General features: G+C 49.6%; 1 protein-coding gene and 1 non-coding gene across 3 annotated transcripts; one reads left to right on the top strand and one right to left on the bottom strand.

Moving 5' to 3' along the window:
* Window positions 1–23: 23 nt before the first annotated feature.
* Window positions 24–5,484, bottom strand: LOC112893004 (probable methyltransferase PMT24). Of its 2 annotated transcripts, XM_025960139.1 has the most exons (10): window positions 5,336–5,484; window positions 3,699–4,810; window positions 3,453–3,602; window positions 2,785–3,055; window positions 2,590–2,700; window positions 1,988–2,162; window positions 1,632–1,904; window positions 1,128–1,322; window positions 599–790; window positions 24–563 (listed from the first exon to the last, which is right to left on the bottom strand). In XM_025960139.1, exons 2-10 carry the CDS (start codon window positions 4,692–4,694, stop codon window positions 560–562), a joined length of 2,367 nt encoding a protein of 788 aa, XP_025815924.1. In that variant the 5' UTR covers window positions 4,695–4,810; window positions 5,336–5,484; the 3' UTR covers window positions 24–559. The 2 variants fall into 2 exon arrangements, with proteins under 2 accessions (XP_025815924.1, XP_025815923.1); XM_025960138.1 differs by lacking the exon at window positions 5,336–5,484 and having other exon boundaries at window positions 24–790; window positions 3,699–4,694.
* Window positions 5,485–11,601: 6,117 nt separating this feature from the next.
* Window positions 11,602–11,737, top strand: LOC112896070. Its single transcript, XR_003229359.1, has one exon. It is a non-coding gene; the product is annotated as a small nucleolar RNA Z247 (small nucleolar RNA).
* Window positions 11,738–23,160: the final 11,423 nt, after the last annotated feature.

Raw genomic sequence — 23,160 nt, 5'->3', positions numbered from 1 at the left:
ACCTAGTAGATAGCAGGATGATCTGCTAGGGAAAACCGTATGATTCAGTGAGAGCCGAGACAAAAACGGAAAGAAAAAAAAATCTGACTGCAACTAGACCTCTTCCAACCGTGCCGCATCCTGAGCATTTTTGTATCTTTCCCGGCGCGCAGTTGCGTTCTCAAGCGGGTGGTAACTTGCAGTCTCGCACCACCGGATCCAGTGTGCTGCACGCAGTGGCTGGTCCACGGACAGCAGGACGGGGAAGCACCAAGCGTGTCACAGTTCACCGTAGGCTGCTGAGCAACAACTTGCACAACAGTTCAAACATAGCCGAAATTTCGGATTGTCCAACTGCTATCCGACAAAGTGAAGAAGGTAGCTATTGGACTGAATGTAATGTACCTGTGATTTCCGGCACTATCTTACAGCAACGTTGTCGAACAACGAACTGGGAAAAAATAGATGTATTATTTTACAGTTACACCGAAGATTTTTGTCCTTTCAGCTTCAGCAAGAATCATACGCATATCTCGAGCCAAAATTCGTCTAATGTGCCCTACCCAGTGACAAGTTTTCTTCAACGCATATACTTCACGTGCTTGCTTCAACCTACTTGGGCCGCCACGTCGACTTCTCGACGCAGAGCAGCCCCTCGTTACCCTTGGTGTAGGTCATGCGCACCTCCCACTTTAGGGACTTGGCCATGCTCTCCAGTTCGTTTATTGTGTCCGCGCTATCCCTGACGATCAGTTTGCCTTGTGGCCTCAACACACGGTCGACCTCGGCAAAAACCGCCAACAATTTGCATCTGCAAACAAGCAACACAGACTTAGTTCTGCAACAACATTTCAGTTGTGCAAGAAGCATAAAGCATGCAAACATGCTACTGCTACATGTCAAAGAAACACATCAGACTCGGTAAACATGTGAAATGATTATTATTTTTTGCTGAACAGATAACATCAGTCAGTTTGAACTTCAGACTTCCAATAGTATATATTTAATGGATGGATTGAGTAATGTCAAGACATAATCCTTTACAGGTTGCTGTGCTAAACCTAAGCTATTGGCATACCATGAGGAAACTGCAATGACATAACATTAAGAAACCGCGATCATTCAGAATAGGAGTACGAAATACCAACCTCTTTTTGAGCTTCGAGAACAGGTGGTCTGCGTGCAGAAGGTCATATGTTCTTGGGTAAGTGCTGAAAGACTCGCACCAGTCATGATACATACCAAACAAACCACGCTCATAAATGATGGGCAGAGTGTCTGGTGAATCAATTGGCACGATATTCATAACCCAAACCTTTTGGTCCTTCAGAGCAGCGGCAAAACTGTCATGCAGCAATGTAAAATGTCAGTTAAGAAAAAAAAAGATAAGAAGGTGCTAAAATGCATTTGTTGAACATTCTTCGATTAAAAATAAGACTACTGTATCTTGAGATCGAAACCAAGAAAACTAAATGGTTTTTACATTTCCACAGCTTAACTGGAAGAAAGAAAGAAAAATGCTTGATGACTTATGGACAAGTTGCCCATTATCTTTTCTGCTAGCACCGTCCCAGCTTGGATTTATGGTCATAAAGCGTAATTGGAATTATCCAAAAAGAAAATATTCAAGAAACTGAGAAAGAACCACTTACCCTCCATACACTGCTTTCATGTCCATGACATTTCTCACTTTGGACCAGTCAATTCCCATGCCATTCAAGTATGATTTACTTACAACCCGTTTCCAGTGAGCATTGTCTGCCTCAAAATCTTCATTTGCAGGTTTTCCATAGACTCCAACCTGGGCACCATCAATCCAGAAAGGGGTCTTGTCAAGCCTTTGCGGCCATGATTCTGGCCATTTTGCTCCTCGAACTGTTGGGCCAACAGGCAATTTGTGCATGCATGCTTCCAAAGGTACATTCCTGCAAATCAAAATGTAGTGTAAGCAAAGCAGAGAAATACTTCGTTGTACTGAAAACATATCCTTCTCAAAGAACCAAAATACCATGCAGCATCTGCAGCATCAGATTCCTTGCATAATGGTGGGTTGTTTTCTGATCTTTTCTCGTAGCAATTGTTGTCCATTGGTTTCTGATATATGGCCATACCAACTTGGTTTAACTTATCCTTAGTCTTGTTGACCATCTTCCAGCACATGGACTTTGTCAGAGTGGACATGGCTGTAAAGAATAAGTGATCGCATGTTAGACATAAAATTCAATTTTCCAAAGTTGGCACATGTCATGTATTTTGGATAAATGCAAGCCTGCTGAATCCATGAAAGACTTGGTTCCTGATTCCTAGAATTATTTCAGTACTTTCACTCATAAACAGCTGAATTTGTGATGTCAGTGGTTGCTACAGGAAAAGAGGAAGTAAAGAGTAGCTAAAATTCCGTTAAGCAATACTGTGATATTTCCATTATGTGTTTCAGTGTTTGAACACAAATTTCGTGCGGATGCCTCACTAGAGATGGATGATACCTGTATGCTACTCTACTTATGGATATACAGTGTTCTTGCAAAATGATAGTATGCTCTTTTGATATGTAGACACTAAAAAATTGCATCAATTTTGGGTGAATTAAGGAAGCAGTAACTGCAGTACCATTCCAAATCTCGACGTCCTCTGGGAGTTTTTGGTAAACAGGAGTGGCAGACCAGACAAAGTAACCACCAGGGCGTAAAATGCGATTCAATTCCAGTAAAAGCATGCCACCTGAAGCAGCAAGAGTCAGCAACAAGATTGACTTCTACAGAAAATTGATAAAAGAAAGGAAGACATGTCACCAACAAGACAAACCTTCAATGTGCCAAGGGACCCTGCAGCGAGCGCAATGAATGACATCAAAGACCCTGCTGGGGTATGGAAGTCTCTTGGTGCCCATTACAGCTGATATTGCTGGAATTCCCCTTTCTAGTGCAAATTGTACTTGAGCTTCATGCTCATCTTTTGGAGCAAAAGACATGGTAAGCACATCTCTGTCAAACATGTAGCCTCCAAAGCTGGCAACTCCACAACCAACATCTAGAATTACACGGCTTCGTTTGCCCCATGCAATATCAGGCAATGCCTGCGACCAGCACTTTAATTAGCATAGAAAGAAAGAAACTCTGATAATATCAACTTCAAAGGCACAACATGAAAATTTCATTATCATGTTCAGCATTCTGCTTTCTTCATAAATTAACACAAGGAAGACGCTTACTACAAAAAGGCAAGTTTTCGCTGTCAGGAGAGGAGGGGCTGAAATCACATGTATGAATGTGAAAACCTGATGTTGCTTAGTCTAACACAAAAATTTCCTGAACCAGTGCAAATTTCCATAACAACATCACCGAGGCATTTCTCTACGAATTACATTTGTGCTATAGTATAAAAATAAATCGCTGATGCTCAAAAGTGTGCAGCAGATAAGTTCCAAGTCTAATGGATGACATCTAATATCGGATGCTGGGTAATGACAGTACCTGCTGAATAGTATCAATGTAATGGAGTGCACCATTCTTGAACTGAGTCCCACCCCCAGGAAACAGGAGGTAATCACCAGAGACTTTAACCCAATTTTGGTGCCCCTTGTACTCTGCAAGCTTGGTGTGTGGAACATTGCTGTACCATACCTGCAAAATTAGTAGAACTTGTATAATAAGAAAAAGAGAGATCTTGTTCAGCTAAAGATAATTCGGTGTTGTAAAATAAAGATTAGACATAATTACCTTGTCCCTGCTCTTTGGCCACTCAATTGGGCGTTTATATCCTTCTGGGAGTGGAACAAGGCAGGTAGGAGGCTCCTCAGGGCAATGCCTCTCACGATGTTCATAATGTTTAGTACTTCGAAGCTTCTTGATAGCCTTCTCATTGTCAAGGCAAGGAATGTAATCCATGGAGGCACTGCTATTGCATAGTTTCCATCTATAGCTGGTCTCATCACCTGAAGATTTTGATGATGCTTGAACTTCCTTCTCATTCTTCGACTCCGCAGCCTGAGTGGGGAACGAACCATTCTGGGTATTTGACTCCTTCAGTAGCTCTGACTGAGCCCCATCAGGAAATACCTCATTAGAGTTTGAGCTCTGTTCCTTTTCTCCATTTTCTTCCACCTTCTCTTCTATTTGAGGTTGCTCCTCCTGAGTGGCATCGCCTTCAGATTTTTCTTCTTGATCATCCTTCCTCTCGCCATCAGGTTTCTCATCACCACTCTCATTTGTAATTTCATCATCTTTCTTCTCCTCACTCTTATCCCCATCATCGCCATTCTTCACATCATCTGACCGCCCTTCTGATTTTCCATTTGCATCATCAAACATATTCTTGGTCTCCTCTTTCTCTTTTGGTGGTTCCAGCTCCTTTTCTTCAGGCTTCTCCACAATGTTCTCGGTGGACTTCTCTTCCCCAGGAGTTTCATTGTTACTCGGCTCCTCTGGGACTGTGGTGTCATTGTTGTCAGTATCCTCAAATTTCCCAGAACCCTCACCAGCATTGCCAGATGCTGCATCCTCAGACGCGCCGAAGTTAACAGGCGCAGGCTGCTGCTTCACCAGTGGCTTCTTATTCGACGAAATCTCCAGCGGGAAGATGGTGGACGATGTCATCATCCACGCGCCGACCAGGCAGAGTGCCACAAAGACGACGACCGTGGTTGTCGTGCAGAACGATGAGGACGACGATGACGGCCGGCGGCCGTCCATCTTTGCACCCCGGCCAAATGCCATCAGTCCCTCACGCACATGTACAGATCACCGACCTTCACGCGGTTTGTCTGCACCAACTACCGGGTCGACCAAGAACCCCAAAAATCGCAGCTTGTCTGTACTCGGCTGCGCGGCACCTGAAGCAAACGAAAACCTTGTGAACAACTTAAAACGCTGCGGATTGAAACCAATCGGTGGATCTAAAGAAAGAAACGCTGGATCTGCAGAAGCAACAGCGCAAGAAAGATCCGTTCTTGGTGGTACTATTGGCTTCCTGTCTCCTACTACAGCAACTCTTTCCAAGGATAACTAAAAAGTCGTCGGAAAGCAAAGAAATCTCCTCATGTAGCCAAACATGGAAAGAAATTTTATCAAGGCGCGTGCATTAAAATCCTCTCACGTCCGTTCAATTCCCTGCACAGCCAGCTACCGGATCTGCGGGTTTAGCTGGCTCCGAGCTGAGCGCGGACGCGCGCTAATCAATGGCGGGTTCCCGGGGTGGGGGGGGGGGGGGCGCAACTAATCCACCAGCTCGACAGGTCGCTAGCAAATCGGCGGAACGAAGAAACCAGCTTGCCGGATCCGCGTCGGGAAAGGGAAGCAAAGGGAAAAAAAAAACAGAGAGAGAAGAGGGCTGCAATGCAGAGGCGGTGGGTCGGTACCTCGCCGGAATCGGAGCGGTCGAGGGGGGCCTCCGCGCGGATCTCGAAGAGGAGGCGAGGCGAGGCGCGTCCTTGGGGGCTCTGCCTCCGCACTGCCCTCGCCGCGTTATATAAAGGAGGGCGGGCGGGCGCGCACAGCTAGCGCGAGCGGAGAAGGGGGTGGTGGCAGCGGCAGCGCAGTGGTGACTGGTGAGTGGAGTGCAAGCGGTGTGTGGGCGGAGGCGGAGGGGATGGGGACGCGTTTAGACGACCGTACGTACACTCGGATTAGATTACTCGGCAAATCTTGACCAAAATGTTCGATTTTCGAGTATTTTGTAGATTTGCCCTTCAACTATCGCATTATTACGTACCAGGGGCTGTGAAAAGAATAAGCTGGAAATTCTCCTCCACGCCATTCCCTGCGGATGTTGTTCTACCTCTACACTGTCGAGATTGAGAATAGAGGGATTGGTAGTAGGTTGGCCAAGATTATGATCAAAAGACATGCAAAACAACTTTTCTTTCCAAGTAGTGGATTGAAAAATGCAAATGCAAATAGTACAGTAGTATTAGGCCAAGAAATGTGACACTTTTAAAAAATAACCTTTTTCAAAAAAAAGAAATGTGACGGTGTGAGTGGGGCCGTGTGAGTAAGTGCGAGCGCGCCCCCAGGTGCCCCACCCGTCCATCCCGCGCGCCCCGCCCCGTCCACGGCTCCGTCCGGTTTCCGCTCCGACAGGCCGGCCCGCGTCCCCGCTGGTCCTCCGGGCCGGGCGCGTGCAACCCGGGAACCGGGTGTCGGTGGCGGCCGTCGGCATCGCGCCTCGTCGACGAACGAGGCTGGCTGATTGGCAGCGAGCGGGGCCGGTTGGGGATAAACCCACCCGGCGGCTGGCTACTGACGCCTGCCCAACCGAGAACGCACAGGTTGAGGCGTGCCAAACTGCTCTGATTTTTGCTAATCTTTGGAGACGGAGGGCGTTGCCTGCACTTACGCTGACCATCATTAACATTCAACGTTGGGTTTGACTTTTCGTTTCAAAGCAGCGATGCGAGGCTGCCGGCCGGTCAACCACTGATGGAAATGGAACACTGTCTACTTGAAACAGTACTACAGTAGGATCTCGGAGAGTCACCACCGAATGCGTTCTGCGAGCAAGGTTGAGCTACTAGTAGTAGATCTCGGAGGAATGCAAAGGCCAAACTCCAAAGGAAGCATGGTTAGATGCTGCTCACGTGATGCTCCCGGATCCGATCCAGATCGAGCTCGGTCTCTCTCGGCCGCTCAGCGACAGCAGTCGCAGCGATATCGCGCGCGGCTGCACGCTCCAGAGCACTTTGCCGGCTGCCGGCGCGCGCACGACCGAGACCCCAATAGGCGAGAATCAAGCTGCCTATGCCTGTCGGCTCATCGTGTTCCTCCAAGGACTTCCTTCCTAAGCTTGCTCGTGCTCCAACATCAGGTCTGAGCCGCGCTGCTCTGCTCCACCTTAGCGAGCAACATGTTACATGTGGATTAGCGGATTTGTTTTCCTGACACAGATAAGGGCTGTTTGCTTTGTGGCCTAGGGCACCGCACCGTGCCTAAGGTGCGGCGGCCGATTCGGCCGCCACACCTGCGGCGCGGGATATGCAGCGCGGTGTGGCGCCGTAGGTCACAGACCAACTCGTAGACTCGTTCTTATTGTGACTTTGCGAGTGGAGAAGCCGGCTATTCCCAGATAGGCAACGTTAGGTGAAGAAAGATCAGAGAGAGAGGTGCGAGGTTTCAGTTGCTTGGAACGCACCGCAGTACCGCACCTGACCTGACCGTGAGGTTGGGCAATCCACAACCGAGCATGCTGCCGAATCACATCGGTTGGCGGTTGGGCTTACTTGGCCTGACTTTCCCTGTAGTAGGGCCATGCCACGGGAGTGCGAGCATATCCGACTCCAGCCGCGGAGCAAGCAGAGGAAACCTACCGACCCACCACAGCTTCCATCCAATCCAAGTTCAGCGTGCCCTGATCCCCCCTAACCCCTTCCGCCGGCAGTCGCTGCTGTCGAAAGTAGAATCTCCACAATGTTTGGCAAGAGTCCAACCATACGCCACTTAAACAGAAAAGTGAGGGCAGGAGAGAAAGCCACAAATCCTATTTCAGATTTCCCTGAATCCTCGTGTTATAATCTTCAGGCCGTCAGTGTAGTATAACCAGGTCAAAACGGGCCACAGATCAGAATATCAGACCCCAGCACTGCATATGCTTTTGAGTATTGTCGACCAACACTTTTAGATTCTGCAGGGAAGAGATCAACGTCCCGGTCGCGGTCTATGACGACCTGGTCCTTGGCACGGCCGCCAGCCAGCCCGTCCCGGGCGCTGCACTAGCTCATCGCCGGCGTGCGGTCGTACTTCCAGGCCACGCGCGTGGCCGGCAGCGCCGTGGGCAAGGGAAACAGCCAACATGTGTTCACGAGGCGCTGGCGCAGCTCGGGACGGACGCGTACGTGCGCGTGTCCACGGCCAACTCCCTCGCCGTGCTCGACACCTCGTACCCGCCGGAGGCAAGGACGACGAGGTCGACCCGACGGCCCCGCGGTCGGTTGGACGACGAGCTGCTCTTGATGCGAGCGGCAACGAAGTTCCCGGCGTCCTCAACCGGCAGATCGCCGCCGGTTGCTGCTCCACGATCCCGTGATCAATCCGACCCGAGCCTCCGGCCTCCGCCATGCCAGCGTGCCGCTCCCGCGCCTGCCTGGCGAGGACGATCACCCCCGGGCGCAATCCACGCCCGATCTGGGCCGCACGAGTTCTATCGAACGGCTGTCAGGGACCCAGGGTGGACGGTATTTGAAACACCGTCCACCCCCGGTCAACACCGTCCGCCCCTGGTCGTGGCAAGGACGCCGCCTATGCGGCACACCGTGACTCGCCGGAGCGCCCCCGCGCCGCAGGCATCGGTTGCCCCCCTCTCCTTCCTCCTTGAAGATGTCAGCCTCTATAGCGCGTCCCGGTGCGTGAACACAGTTGCGCCGCATGTACTCCGTCTCCACCCCATCTTCGGCCTTCGGCTAAGTGAACATCTGCTCCAACATTGTTCTCTGAACATGAAGCAAAGGTGCATCGAGACGCATGCATTTTGGGTAGCGATGACCCGAACTGAAGTTTTTGAAATTGTTCAGTGTTGGTCGTTCTTGGCGAAGATGAATGTCTCTCCAAATAAAATACTGAATTCAGTCACGTCGTCAGCATTAATCTAGAAAATGATTGTACAGAGAAGATTTTTCACTCAGCTCGTGCCCCCAATTAGCTCCACCCGTCTGTCTTATTCTATGTTCATGTCAATGATCGTGAGCGCTACATTTTTGGAACTAGGAATCCACATCTTACTGTATTATCTGACATTCATCAAAACAAAAACTGTATTATCTGACAGAACGGTTGGCTACAAGTGAACTTTCAGTTGTAACTATGATTTGCCATCACCAAACCGAGCTGCCCCATTGTGAAATTCCTCACAAAGTCACAAGTGTGCAGCACGGTACAAACAAAAATCACAACAGTGAGCTCCAAACAGAAGTTTTGTTATGTATGATGTATCCATCAGATTTCTACGCCACAAAACCTTCAGTGTGCCAAGGTGGTCAATAGACGAGCGAGCGCACCCTGCCGCTGCCGGGGAATCCGCACCAAGAGCTTTAGCACGGCGTAGGCTGCTCAATGTCTTGCGCACTGGATTGCCAAGGCAAGGTAGGTACTAATCTGCAGTGATAGATTCCAACTGAATCGTCCAAAGTCCAAACACTAGTTCTCCAACTTGGGACTCGAGCCCTTTCGCAGAGCCACAAACTAGACTACTATCTCTGAATAATCTCAAGAGGATTCTTCAGAAGCCATCCTGATCACTACCACCAATTCTAGCCACTACCTAGGCTAGGTTCGACACTGAATCCTATGGCAATTGCATCTACTACATTTATGTGTTGTTTAGCTTCCAAATCATGCTGATGAGCTTGTCCTCAGCAAGCAGCTCGTGGATTCATGTCTCCATGTGGGTAATACGTGGAGTTTGACATCTGTTCAAGTAGCAGCGCCTGGCTCAGTCTCCCTGACCAGCCTCAAGTCTGAAGTCTGAACCCAGTTGCAAAGTACAACGCCGTTCCCGTGGTCTCGCTCTCCGTCCCGCCGTCCGCTTCGATCCTGTGTAGCGATGGAACTCGGAGCATTAGGAAGGCGGCGGCGAGGTACGAGCCGGCGGCCCCACCAGAGCGTGCGAGGGCTCTCCCTGTCCTCGAAGGAAGCGGCGGCGACGTTCCCCGCGTCCTCGGCCGACGAGCCCGCGTGCTCCACCACGCTCCAGAGCCCGCCAGCTGCTGCTCCACGATCCCATGATCAATCCGACCCGAGCCTCTGGCCTCTGCCATGCCAGCGTGCAGCTCCCGCGCCTGCCTGGCGAGGATGATCACCCCCGGCGCAATCCACGCCCGATCTGGGCCCGCACGAGTTCGATCGAACGGCTGTCAGAGACCCAGGGTGGACGGTATTTCAAATACCGTCCATCCCTGGTCAATACCGTCCGCACCTGGTCGTGGCGTGGACGCCGCCGTGGCTCGCCGGAGAGCCTCCGCGCCGCAGGCATTGGTTGCCTCTCTCTCCTTCCTCTCCGTAGCGTCTCGGTGCGTGAACATAGCTGCGTCGGCGGAGATCAAACCCTGACGGTGACGGGTCGTGATGCCGCGGGCTACGGCTGCATCCTCTGGTGCGCGTCGCGGAGCCGGTCGCTGGCGCTGGGCGCTCCCACCTGATCCGTGCGCCGGCTACTGCCGGCCGGGCCTGTTCCGGCGCATCAACCTGATCGCCGCGCACTCCCTCTGCGGCGAGATGCGGCATGCCGCGCCGGGCCGGGACGCCGTCTCCTGGAACATGCGCGTCGCGGCGCGGGAGCTGTTCTTCGGTCTTCGGCATTGTTCTCTGAACATGAAGCAAAGGTGCAGTGAGACTCATGCATTTGCGCAATGCCCGGTTATCATGTAGCTTTCCCGTTAATTTACACCTGAAATGATACCAGACAGTGTGGTCAGATATTCAGATCCTTTGCTTGTACCAGCACTTATTCTTGTCGCAGTAAAAGCTGATCTTTTTTAGCCCTACAGCTTGGTTTTCCTTTTCTAGATGAAAATGATGGACGAAAATCTCCGAGGGGCTCAGCTCGGACTGTTCCTTGGCGTTATGGCATGGGAGCATGTAGGTTGTCCACTCCGGAGGAATGCAGGTCCTCTGGATCATCGCTTGCGAGTCAGGAGCAGGGAGATGAACCCCAGAAGCATCAGTTCTGCAAAATCGCATCGGGTACATTGAGGGGAAGCTGGTGGAACTCTACTGTAGCATCACGGTCACAGCTTGATCTGAATTTAGAAATGATCAGAGGAATCAAATTTCGCACTGAAGATGAACAAAACTCCCTGTTTTCTGACAGAAGCAACCTCAGCTTCGCCTGAACTGAACATCACCTGAAAATGCAGGCTAAATGCGTGTGTCTGTTGTTAGAAGAAGTTGTATGCTCTAGATGCTACGCGAGTCATCGTGTTGCACTTGTACATCTCGGTTGAATCAACCAGAGATGTTTAAGTTAGAGATAGACTAGCAGATAGAGTCCTAGACTTGCTCGTCAAGCTTTATAACAACCTGTTGTACTCTTGTAGGCCTTTGACATTGTATTAACATGCAATCGTGAAGGCCATGAGCTAATTCATGTTAACCTATTTTCTCACATGGTACCAGGGCTAACTCTTCCATCAAAATCCATCTAGCTCCCGCCGACATCCATGGCGTCCTCCTCCTCCACCACATCTGGCCTGAGCCTTGGCCCTCCTGTCTCTGAGAAACTTACTCGAGACAATTTCCTCCTATGGAAAGCCCAGATCATGCCGGTGATCCGAGGAGGTCAGCTGGTGGATATCCTGAAAGGCGTCACCAAGGAACCGGCGAAGACCATGGTCGTCGCCAAGCAAGACAAGACAGAAGAAGTTGTCATCAATCCGGCCTTCGAGTCATGGTTGATCAAGGATCAGCAGCTACTCGGCTACTTGCTAAACTCGCTGACCAAGGATGTGCTTGCCCAAGTGGCAATACTAACAACTGCTGCTAGAGTTTGGGCATCCCTAGGATGTTCTCTGCCTAATCCCGAGCTCGTGCAACCAATCTGCGCATGCAGTTGGCAAGCTGCAAGAAAGGTGGCATGACCGCCTCAGCTTACTTTGCCAAGATGAAATCTATCAGTGATGAGCTCGCTTCTGTCAGCAAGCAAGCCGATGATGATGGGATGATCTCGTTCATCCTGAACGGGCTTGACTACGACTATAACTCGTTGGTGTCATCTATGATGGGCCGCGCCAACATGAACCTAAGCGATCTATACGCTCAAGTCATTGCCTTTGACATGCGTCTTCAGATGCAGCACAACATTGTATATGCTTATTTATGTTGATGATATTATTGTGACTGGTTCTTCTTCAGAAGTTATTGTAGTAGCAGAAGTTATTCCAGCTCTACTACAAGATCTCAAGACAGATTTTGCCTTAAAAGATTTGGGTGAGCTAAAATTTTTTCTAGGCATTGAAGTTAAAAAGTTATCTGATGGGATTTTGCTATCTCAAGAGAACTATGCATAAGATATCCTCAAGATAATTGGTATGAACAATTGTAAGCCGTGTCCAACTCTCTTGTCAGCTTCAGAAAAACTTTCAAAATTTGAAGGTGAAGTTTTAGGTGCTAATGACAGTACCAAGTACATAAGTGTTGTGGGGGCACTTCAGTATCTTACATTGACACGCCCTGATTTGGCTTACTCGGTGAATAAAGTTTGCCGGTTTTTACATGCTCCGACCTCGGTGCATTGGACAGCAGTGAAACACATCTTAAGGTATATCAAATACACGGTCGATTTGGGGCTAAAACTCAGGAAGTTAGGCTCCAAGCTGATAAGTGCTTATTCAGATGCTGACTGGGCAGGCAATGTTGATGACAGGAGATCCATGAGCGGTTTTGCTGTGTTTTATGAACCAAATCTTGTGTCATGGAGTGCACGAAAACAAGCTACAGTGGCAAGGTTGAGTACCGAAGCAGAATATAAATCTTTAGTAAATGCAACAGCCGAAGTGATTTGGATACAATCTTTGCTAGCAGAATTGGGTGTTGAACAAATCCCATGCTTGTGGTGCGACAACCTTGGTGCAACCTATCTCTCTGCAAATCCAGTATTCCATGCACGTGCTAAGCATATTGAAATTGATTTTTACTTTATCAGAGAAAGAGTCGCCAAAAGATTATTGCAGGTTCAATTAATTCCGTCTCAAGAGCAATGACGGTTTCACCAGGGCACTTCCAGTTCAAGCTTTGAAGAGTTTAAACGCAATCTAAATCTGTCCAACAAGCCAGGTTAAGATTGAGGGAGGCTGTTATAAGAAGTTGTATGTTCTAGATGCTACGTGAGTCATCGTGTTGCACTTGTACATCTAGGTTGAATCAACCAGAGATGTTTAAGTTAGAGATAGACTAGAAGATAGATTACTAGATTTGCTTACCAAGCTTTATAACACTAACAACCTGTTGTAATTTTGTAGACTTTTTGGCCCTATATTAACATGCAATTGTGAAGGCCAAGAGCTAATTCACGTTAACCTATTTTCTCACATCTGCGAGTAGAAGAACAGATCGATACCTTCTTTGACCTCAAGTAGAACCTCGAAGAACGCCTTCTGATTCTTCCCCTTGAACGTCTGCTCCCACTGGCCACAGTGGACATCAAGGTGCAGCATTAATTCAGGAGGGAGATGAGCGACGCGTTTAGATTTCAGAAACGTAAGGAAACATCAATCGGTTACCTTGGCACCTTACCGAGGTAATGCAGGCACCTCCCGGCGGCGAGGGAGATGACGACGATGAGGTAGCAGTAGCAGACCGCCGCCACGATCCACGTCGGCGTCAACTCCAGCGCCGACTCCGATTCCCCGCCGCCACCCGCCATTTCCCCCCTCTACCGCCTCCCTCCGGCACCGTACCCTGGGCTCAGCCTTCCGCCTTTGCAGGTGCGCAGCGCGGCCCCGGGCGGTAGTCGAGTGGTTCGCCTGCAACCCGGCAGTGAGCGAGATTTGGTTTGGCTTTGCTGCTCTGCTCGGAGCGCGGCGCATCGTCTTGTCGCTAGCAGTTAGCACAACGTACGACGGTGGCGGGATCCAGACGCCCTGCCGCGCTCGTCGACGTCAAAGAAGACGCTGTGGAAATCAAATCCACGTCACACTTCTGCACATCCGGTTCCATGTATATCGCGGCGGGGGTGCGCTGGAGCTCCGCCGCGTCGAGGGCTCGAGGCCTCACTATTAATGGAGAAGATAGGAAGGCACTCTGTTCTTTTTCACTTTACCCATCTCCACCAGGTTGAAAGGTGCTCCCGCGTCTTATCAATTCTATAATTCCATACCTAATACCAGAATATTTTTATGAGCATAAAAAGTACACCTCCCTCTTACTTGAATGCAGTAAGTAATTTCTCACTCCACTCTATACATTGATCTATCCATTGAGTAATCTGATATAACACTTATTGTCAAAAATAAAAAAGTATTATTGATGATGGAGAGAAAAAATATATAGAATATAACAGATGAGTAATCTGATGCAGATATGGTTAGTATTTCACTTTATCCCCTAATATTTTGCACTTGCTCTCTATTTTTGGATCGCGATCAATAATCATGATCCGATATTTATCAATTTAACTTCTAATCGCCGTAGATTGCTTGACGAGGATTCATATTTGCACATTAGCATTTCCCTGCTCCTCCTCCCACCGCCTGTCCTTCCACCGGCGCTTGGCGCACTTGTTGGGCGGCGCTCAGTGCCCGGGCGCGCTACCGCTTCCGTTGTCGGTGAAGGAGGTCGTCCGACTCGGGTTGCTGCTGCTCCGGGCTCCGGGCCGTGTTTTCTGCTTGAGGCAAACAACAAATAACCTGGGCACCAGTGGTGGGCGTGAGCGAGTTCCTGATTGCCTGGGGGCCGGCGGCGGCGAGGACCACGAGGTTTTTTTTAAAAAAGGGTTTTTAAAAAATAAAATTCGAAAAAGGGGTGCCGATTGGGAAAAATTCGAAAAATGGGTACCTCCCGCCCGTTGATCCGGCGGGAGGCATGGGGCCGGGGACCTCCCGCCCAACCAGCGAGAGGGAGGTTCCAAAACTTATACCCGAGGGGCTCTTCGCGAATAAGAAACTTTTCTTATTCGTGAAGAGAAACTTTTCTTATTCGCGAAGAGGTCCCTGACGCGGCCGCGGGGGCGTCCGCCCAACCAGCGAGTGGGATGTTCCAAAACTTATACCCGAGGGCCTCTTCGTGAATAAGAAACTTTTCTTTTTCGCAAAGAAGTTCCTGACGCGGCCGCGGGGGCGTCCCGCCCATCCAACGGGTGGGAGGTAGTGCCGAGGGGCATCCCGCCCGTTGGGCGGGCAGGAGGTCCCCCCCACCCGGCTATATAAGCCCCCACCTGCACCTAAATTTCCATTGTATTCCGCAAAAATCAGAAAGAAAAAAAAGGAGGAGAGAAAGAGAGAAGAGGAAGCGGCGAAGCCCTATTCACACGTTAATTTGGAGGTCTATTCTCATTCTAGTCGTATAATTACTTGAAAATAACTATAATCTATGAAATATTTCTTAGGGCAGTTATGTTTTGAATAGTTTTTATTATTTTCAATTGTTTTTAGTATAATTTATATTCTGAATAGTTTAGAATCTGGAAAATATAATCTGAGAATCGCTGAAACTTAGGGTCGTTGTGTATTAATACGTAGTATAACTAGTTTATTAATGATTGATAGATATGTCTTCCGAGAAGAGTATTTTCAGTATATATTATGGAGAAGAAAATGTGATTTATGGGCCGAATGGGGTAGATTTAAGTGAATTCAACTGTGCGATCAGAGGAATCACCAGACTGTACGAGAGGATATTTAAATTACTATGCAACTGGTTAATGAGGGGATTAAGGATTAATTAGGAGACACACACTGTGAGTGTTCAGTGCGTCATAAATCGTACCACTCACGCTTTGATCTGGGAGCTGATGTCACTTGCAAGCATCGAGGACTGGTTAACTTATCTGCAAAATGCAAGTCATTGGCAATGGCTGTCAGACCCGGGGCCACGGGATTGTGTACATAATGTAGTTTAAAGAGGTTTAAGAGATTAATTCTGTCTTATCTCTTATTCATCTCGTTTATCTCTTATTTATCCTGTTTAAATAAGAGATAAAACTAACCGATACGGAAGGAATCTATCCGAGATATGTTCTGATACGATTCCTTGGCTGATATCGGTTAGAATTCTTGTAACCCTGACCTCTCGGATATATAAGGGAGGACAGGTACCCCACTCAAAACAAGATCACCACATCATCCTACACCCAAAGGAATACAAACCACCAGGACGTAGGGTATTACGCACCTCGCGGTCCGAACCTGTCTACATCATGTGTTCCTTGCACCTTCGAGTTCCTGATCTCGGCGTCTCCTCACCTAAATTTACCACCTTAGATATACCCTCGGTGGGCAGCCGGTAAAACACCGACAGCTGGCGCACCATGTAGGGGACCGCGTCGAAGATCCATCGGCGAGCGCGATGGCATCTTTCCAGTTCACCAGTCGGAATCAACTCCGACTAGTCGAGCTTCATCAACAAACTGTCGCAGAGCGCCAGGAGGCACAACTGGTGACTCAGCAATAGCAGATGACAGATGGATCACCGGGCACATACTACACGTATTGAACAGGGAAGATTCCTTTTATATTTTTCCTACATTGGATACAATCCGTGGCTGTTACTGGCAAGGATTATTATACACTGATCTATCTTTGCTAACGTGATCTTTGCATGGTATTCTCATCCGTGCGGAGCTTGTTGGGGAGCTCTCACCGACAAGGATGGCACGAGGCTGTTGGTGGCAGCGAGGAAGTTGCATAGCAAAACTGACCCAGCGATGCGTCGTGACTCTGCGACGGAATCCCGCAGCAACTGGAGCTGGTTAGGAGCGAGTGCCAACTGGTTTGCCTCATCAGATGCACTGTCGCCGACCTCGACTACTCGGCTCGACTTCACCTCGCACTGCAACGTCGATGCACCGCGGCCGTCGACCTTGACGACCCGGTTCAACTTCGGCTTGTGCCGCAATGTCCGCGCGCAGCAGCGACGAGTTCGACTATTTCGACTTCACGAGGATGATCGGCAGCCCGCCGACGACTACTTCAACTACTCGTCTCGACTCGAAAGCTAGTCGGAATCAACTCCGACTAGTCGAGCTTCATCAACAAACCATCGCAGCTCCATCAACGAGCTCCACGGCTTTGTCGATATTCGTCCACGAATCAAGCTAAGTGATTTATACCTTTTCCAACTTGTTCTTCATAGGATCGGCTACCTTTTTGGGTACGCATCTCGACAGGCATGAAACCCTCGGGGGCTACGCCCTGATCGACTACTCCTGGATGCTAGACCGACAGCCACAGCTTTGGTGCACCGAGTACTGGAGGCTCTGCCATAGACTTAATGCACCGAGTGCTGGCGGCTTTGCCACGGTCTTAGGACACTGACTACGGAGGCTACGCCACAAGGTTGTGTTCTGAGTGCTGGAGGCTTCATAGGACTACACCCTATGGAAGTATAGATCTTTGCGTGTTGCCACACTCGCTCTCGCCGACTACTTATGCGTGTATGTCTCTCGATGAGTACGAGTCCCTCCAGAGCTACACATCGCCGACTAGTTTATGCGCACCGCGCATCCTCTTTGTCGCATGATGACTTCTTTATCTTCTCTTAGCGGTTGCTAAAGTATTCGGGTAGCATACGCCTTAATCCATGAAACCTCGACTCTTCTGTAAGCGTATGCTCCTACGCGTGCATGCGGCTAAGCTCCCTACGCTATGGTCTACGGCCATCAGGGATCAGTTGCTTAAACGTAACAGACTAACTGCCCGGGGAAATTACATGGCCCAGCAAGAGCAAGATGCGACATTTTTACACCGAATAAATTTTGGTGTCTTCATATTATTACTGAGTACTACTCGGTATCTTCGCATTATGCTACATAATATATGCATTGTCTTTTTTCAGATCAAGCTTCAGCAACAACCCTCCAGGCAGCACGGCGTGCCATCACAGTTCCGCTAGTTCCCAGGCTTAGGGGCTGGGTGATGCGCACTACTCGACATGGCTCTTTTGGCTCTTCTGGCTCGTAAGCTCGGGGGCTGTACGCCGCAAAACTACTCGAAGATGACTCATATGAAGATTGAGAGTGCAGAAGAAACCTTAAGTCACCGCGCGGTTAAATAAACCAGCGGGAGGCTTAATTTCACTACGCAGAAGACGAAGAGTTTTTCTCGGGATTTCAGAGTAACACCAATGCCACGATTCTTGGATCTTTTTTTCCAAATTTGACAGATTTGGATTTAAGTCTCGGGGGCTGCGGGATACGTGGCATCGACTACTTATTTTTTAAATTTGAAAAGTAAGGAGGATTACAGACTAATGTGACCCTCAGCCTGATTTTTTTATTCAACCTAAGGCTCGGGGGCTACTGCATATGGAGTGCGATTTTTCAATCGCACACCATATCAAGGATAAAATTCGGGGAATGAGCACTACATAGCTTCGATGCAGCCGAGTAAGTACTCGAAGAAGAACTTCAAGACAGAGCTTTGAAACAAGTTGAAGACTACTTCGAAAGTACTCGATAAGCCTGCAGTACTCAGCTACGAAGAGCTCGGGGGCTTGTCAGACCCGGGGCCACGGGACTGTGTACATAATGTAGTTTAAAGATGTTTAAGAGATTAAGTTCGTCTTATCTCTTATTTATCTCGTTTATCTCTTATTTATCCCGTTTAAATAAGAGATAAAACTAACCGATAAGGAAGGAATCTATCCGAGATATGTTCTGATACGATTCCTCAAAAACAAGATCACCAGATCATCCTACATCCAAAGGAATACAAACCACCATACAGGACGTAAGGTATTACGCACCTCGCGGTCCGAACTTGTCTACATCCTGTGTTCCTTGCACCTTCGAGTTCCTGATCTCGGCGTCTCCTCACCTAAATTTACCACCTTGGGTATACCCCTCGGTGGGCAGCCGGTAAAACACCGACAATGGCCACTGGTACTCCTTGTCAGTGTGCACCAGAACCCTTTGATAAATATTGAAACTGCTCCGGGGGATGAAAATATTGATGAAGAAGTTGAGAAGCCAAACATTGAGGCAGGTGGCACCGCAGCATCTCAATACGTGGCTAATGAGGGGGAGAACATACCCTTTATTGTTGAACAGCTACAAGACGAAGAACGTGAATTGGATGAAGCAATGAATGCCGATTCGTCTGATGATGACGAGGGTGTGCCTGAAGAATGGGCAAGCAGCGATTTCAGTCATCTTGTCATAGATGAGGGATCCAGCGTGCCTTCAGATTGCAGGGAGAATGAAGTTGTCCAGGGTGCGAGGTACCACTCAATTGATGAGGTGAAGGAAGCTGTTAAGTGTTGGTCTCTCTCTTATGCGAGAGTTCAAAATAGTCGAGTGCAGATCTCGTAAGTACGATGTGGTATGTGTGAAGGAGGGCTGTCCGTGGCGGGTGCATGCCTATAAGGGCAAATGGAAAGATTGTTGGGAATGCTCAATTGTCACTCAGCACACTTGTCATTTGCCGGACGTGCAGAAGACTCATCGCAACCTTACATCGCAATACATCGCAAATGAGATGTACGGGATGATAGTAGAGAACATGTCATTTGAACCAATGTCTATTATCAGGCATATTCAGGAAAAGTACAAGTATACCATCTCGTACAGCAAGGCGTGGAGTGCAAAACAGAAGGTGTTGGAGATGAGGTTTGGGACGTTCGAGGCTGCATATGATAATATTTCTCGGTTGCTGGCCGTCCTTTGTCAGAGAAATCCTGAAATCTATTATGACCTAAAAAGTCTAGACAGAGGAGAAGGTCCGCCCTTCATATTGCAGCGAGACTTTTTCAGCTTGGGTCCATGCATTAACGCATTCCAACACTGCCGGCCTCTCCTGTGCATCGATGGGACCTTTCTCACAGGAAAGTATAGATTGCAAACGCTCACAGCTATTGGAGTGGATGGAAACAATCAAATGTTTCTTGTTGCTTTTGCTTTTGTAGAGAGTAAGAACACAGACAATTGGTACTGGTTCCTGAAACGGGTTAAGCTTGCAGTCGTTCGGGATAGGGAAGATGTCTGCCTGATTTATGATCGCACGCCGGCATACTAAGGGCAATATTAGATTTGCAGGAGGAGTGTATATATTTAAACTTATTTGTTATCTTGCTATTTTATTTTTAATGGCTTGATGTACCGTACTATCGTAATATTTGGATTCTACGTTGCAAAATGTTATCGCTTAACCATCTTCATACGAGTTTTAGATACCGTAATCTTCTTCCTAAAATTGAACTAAATTCCATCAAAACCATCAAAAACCATAACCATCAAAAACCAAAGTCAAAAAACCAAAAACCATCAAAAACGAAAATAAAAAAACCAAAAATAAACCAAAATAAAAAAAACCAAAATAAAAAAACACCATCAAAAACCATAACCATCAAAAACCAAAAATAAACCAAAATCAGAAAACCAAAAATAATAAACCAAAATAAAAAAAGCAAAAATAAGGAGGGAACCTCCCGCCCAGCAGGCGGGCGGGATGCCTTAGGGATCTCTTCACGAATAAGAAAAGTTTCTTATTCGCGAAGAGGCCCTCGGGAGGATCTGCAGAAAGTTTTGGAACCTCCCGCCCATTGGATGGGCGGGAGGTCCCCGGCCCCACGCCTCCCGCCCGATCAACGGGCGGGAGGTACCCATTTTTCCAAATCTTCCGATCCGGCACCCTTTTTCGAATTTTTTTAAACCCTTTTTTAGAAAAAAAAACTCGACCAATTCGACACGCAGGGCATTGAGCACTAGTTCCCGCACGTGGACACAAGATGAGTCGAGCGGTGGAGACCTTTCGCAGAGCCACAAGCTAAACTATCTCTGAAAACTCTCAAGAGGTCATGCTGAATAAGTCCTGATCACTACCACCGCTTCTAGTCATTACCTAGGCTAGGTTCTACACAGAATCCTATGGCAATTGCATCTACTACATTTCTGTGCTGGTTAGCTTCCAAATCATGCTGAGGAGCTTGTCCTCAGCAAGTAGCTCATGGAATCATGTCCATGTGGGTAATACGTGTAGTTTGACATCTGTTCAAGTAGCAGCGCCTGGCTCAGTCTCCCTGACCAGCCTCAAGTCTGAACCTAGTTGCGATCCTGTGTAGCGATGGAACTCGGAGCATTAGGAAGCCCATGCCTGCGGCGGCCGCGAGGTACGAGCCGGCGGCCCCAGCAGAGCGCGCGAGGGCTCTCCCTGTCCTCGAAGGAAGCGGCGGCGACGTTCCCCGCGTCCTCAGCCGACGAGCCCGCGGGCGTGCTCCACCACGCTCCAGAGACCAGAGGTGCGGCGGACCTTGACGGCTGGACCTCCGGCCTCCGCCAACCGCCATGGCGCTGGGGCATCCAGCTCCCGCCCGGCCGCACCTGCCTGACAGAGACGATCGAGTCCTCTGCTCCCTCTATCTGGACCGTACGTGATCGATCCAGCGGCCAAAAATGAAACAGGGGTGCCCGGTCCCTGGTGCCGGTAACGACGCCGTCTCGGGTCCATGCCGTGTTCGCCGGAGAGCCTCTGCGCCCTGGGAGTTGGTTGCCTCCCTCTCCGCCGCACTGAACACCTTGTGCGGTTGTGTGCCGCAAGAACTCTGTCTCCGCCGCCCCGGCCCGTTCGGACCCTGCTGCGTCGTCATGCCGTGGCGCGCCGCGCGCATGTTCGTCATACCGACAATGAAACAGGCATGGGCGTCGATGTCATGTTCTTGTTTGGAACGACGACGACCTCGGCAGGCGCCCCATGAACGCCGCCTCGCTCTGTGCCTCGGCTGGCCGGAGCACCCCCGGCGTTCAGACTGTTCACGCGTCCCTCGCCTTCCTCCAACGACACGCGGAACAGTACGCGCATCGATCCGTCTTCCATTTCGGGAATCATCTAAAAAGACTAGCAAGCGTGCTGCACAGCGGCAGCAGAAGGTATTTTGCGAATCGAGCAGGCACACAATGTGGCGTTTATTTGTCTCCAGATTGGACGTGCTTGGTATTCACCTTTGTTAGAAAAAGCTTGCGACTCCAGTGTTATTTGTCCTTTGTTCCAACGGTGAAGCGCAGCTCAGCCTGTGTCCAACGTGAACCCAATCGACGACGACGCCGGCGAGTTCGAAGCAGGAAGAGGAGCCGACTCAGCCGAGGACTGGTCCTCGTCTGTCGTCTCCGTGGTTTCGGCTTCGCCGTGGGGATTGGGGAAGCCGTCGATCAAATGGGCTGGGCTTGCCGTGCGGGTCTCTCGGAACGAGGTCCAGTCCGGTTCAGAGATGGTGGGGTTCGATCAGATGGGCCTCAATCTTTGCTTCTGCAGCCCGCAACTTGGGCCGAGACATGAGAAAAAGGCCCACGCGATTCTTCTGCTCGGACCTTGGCGTGGGCCTGATGCACCAACGAAAGCGCAAATTGAATCAATGGCTATCAACTCACTTCCCTGATTCCTCTAAAAAAACTCACTTCCATGATCAGAAAAGGATATAATATCAGAAGAGATGCGAAGAACATCAAGCTCACTAAACAAAGGGACTTAGCAGTACAGAACCCGAGTATTCCTGCAGATCAATCATTGTTTCATATCCCTTTGTGTACATTAACCCTTTGTGTCACTAACAACAACCAACAAATGGATAACCTTTGTAAAGGAAACGCTTTGAAAACATCAGGTCCTGCTTGAATCTATTGCCACTTGGTAGTATAAACCAGCAGATGACATCTTCCAAAGCAAAGGAAAGGCAAAACCTATCGGCGGCGCCGCACTCCTCCCTCTCAGTTTCGGCGCCGAGACTCGAGTGTGGAACCGGTAGAAAGTAAAGAACAGAACCACGGCGCCGCCGCGAGCAGTAAACCAGCCCCGATCAAAAAGCTGAGGCCGCCGCCGTAGGTGACGGCGACGCGGGCAGGGGCGCCGGACAATTCCCTGGCCGGACCCGACAAAAAACCCACGTCGCGGCCTCGCTGGAAAGCTCGGCGACGCCACCGCTTTGTTGGTATCCGGCGAGTCATTAGATCGGGAGCGGTGTTATCTTATCTTCAGCAGGAGGTGCGGTGCGATCAGCTGTTTTGTCCCTGGCTACAGCGGTGACCGCACAGCTCTTGGTTGGCCTGGTGCGTGCGCGTGCCAAAGCAAAAACACTGTGTGCCGTGGATTTCCCGTGTACAGAGCAGGATCTTCCACTGCATCGAATCTAACGCCCGGGTCACCGCTTAATCACAGATCACCAGTTAACTGAACAAGCGTAGAACAGACGGCGACCGAAGCAGCAACCAAACTGGCCTGTCAAGCCGCAAGGTGTTACTGTTACCAAGCACAAGCACAGCGCGCAGCCACAAGCCACACGTGTGATGATGTTGGGAGCAGGCAAGATTTGACAGTTCGCCGGACGTGCGATAGGCACGAAGACGGCGAGATCCGTGGAAGTCCAGGCTGGGCCGCCCGCCGCCGCCGCCGCCGTGAATTCTAGGACCACGACGACTGCGGCGGCGTACACGTGCGCACTGACCGCCTCTGCCGTGCCTACCGACGGCCTGTCGAGCTCATCCACCTCGCGGTTTTCAATGTGTTCGATTCGTCAGGTGAAGCGCCTCTTTTTCTACGAGCGCACGTTTCCTGCTCAC

Source organism: Panicum hallii, chromosome 5 (assembly GCF_002211085.1).
Source record: "Panicum hallii strain FIL2 chromosome 5, PHallii_v3.1, whole genome shotgun sequence".
Taxonomy (NCBI): Eukaryota; Viridiplantae; Streptophyta; class Magnoliopsida; order Poales; family Poaceae; genus Panicum; species Panicum hallii.
Note: the sequence above shows the minus strand (reverse complement) of the source record. Positions and strands in the feature narration are given on the sequence as shown.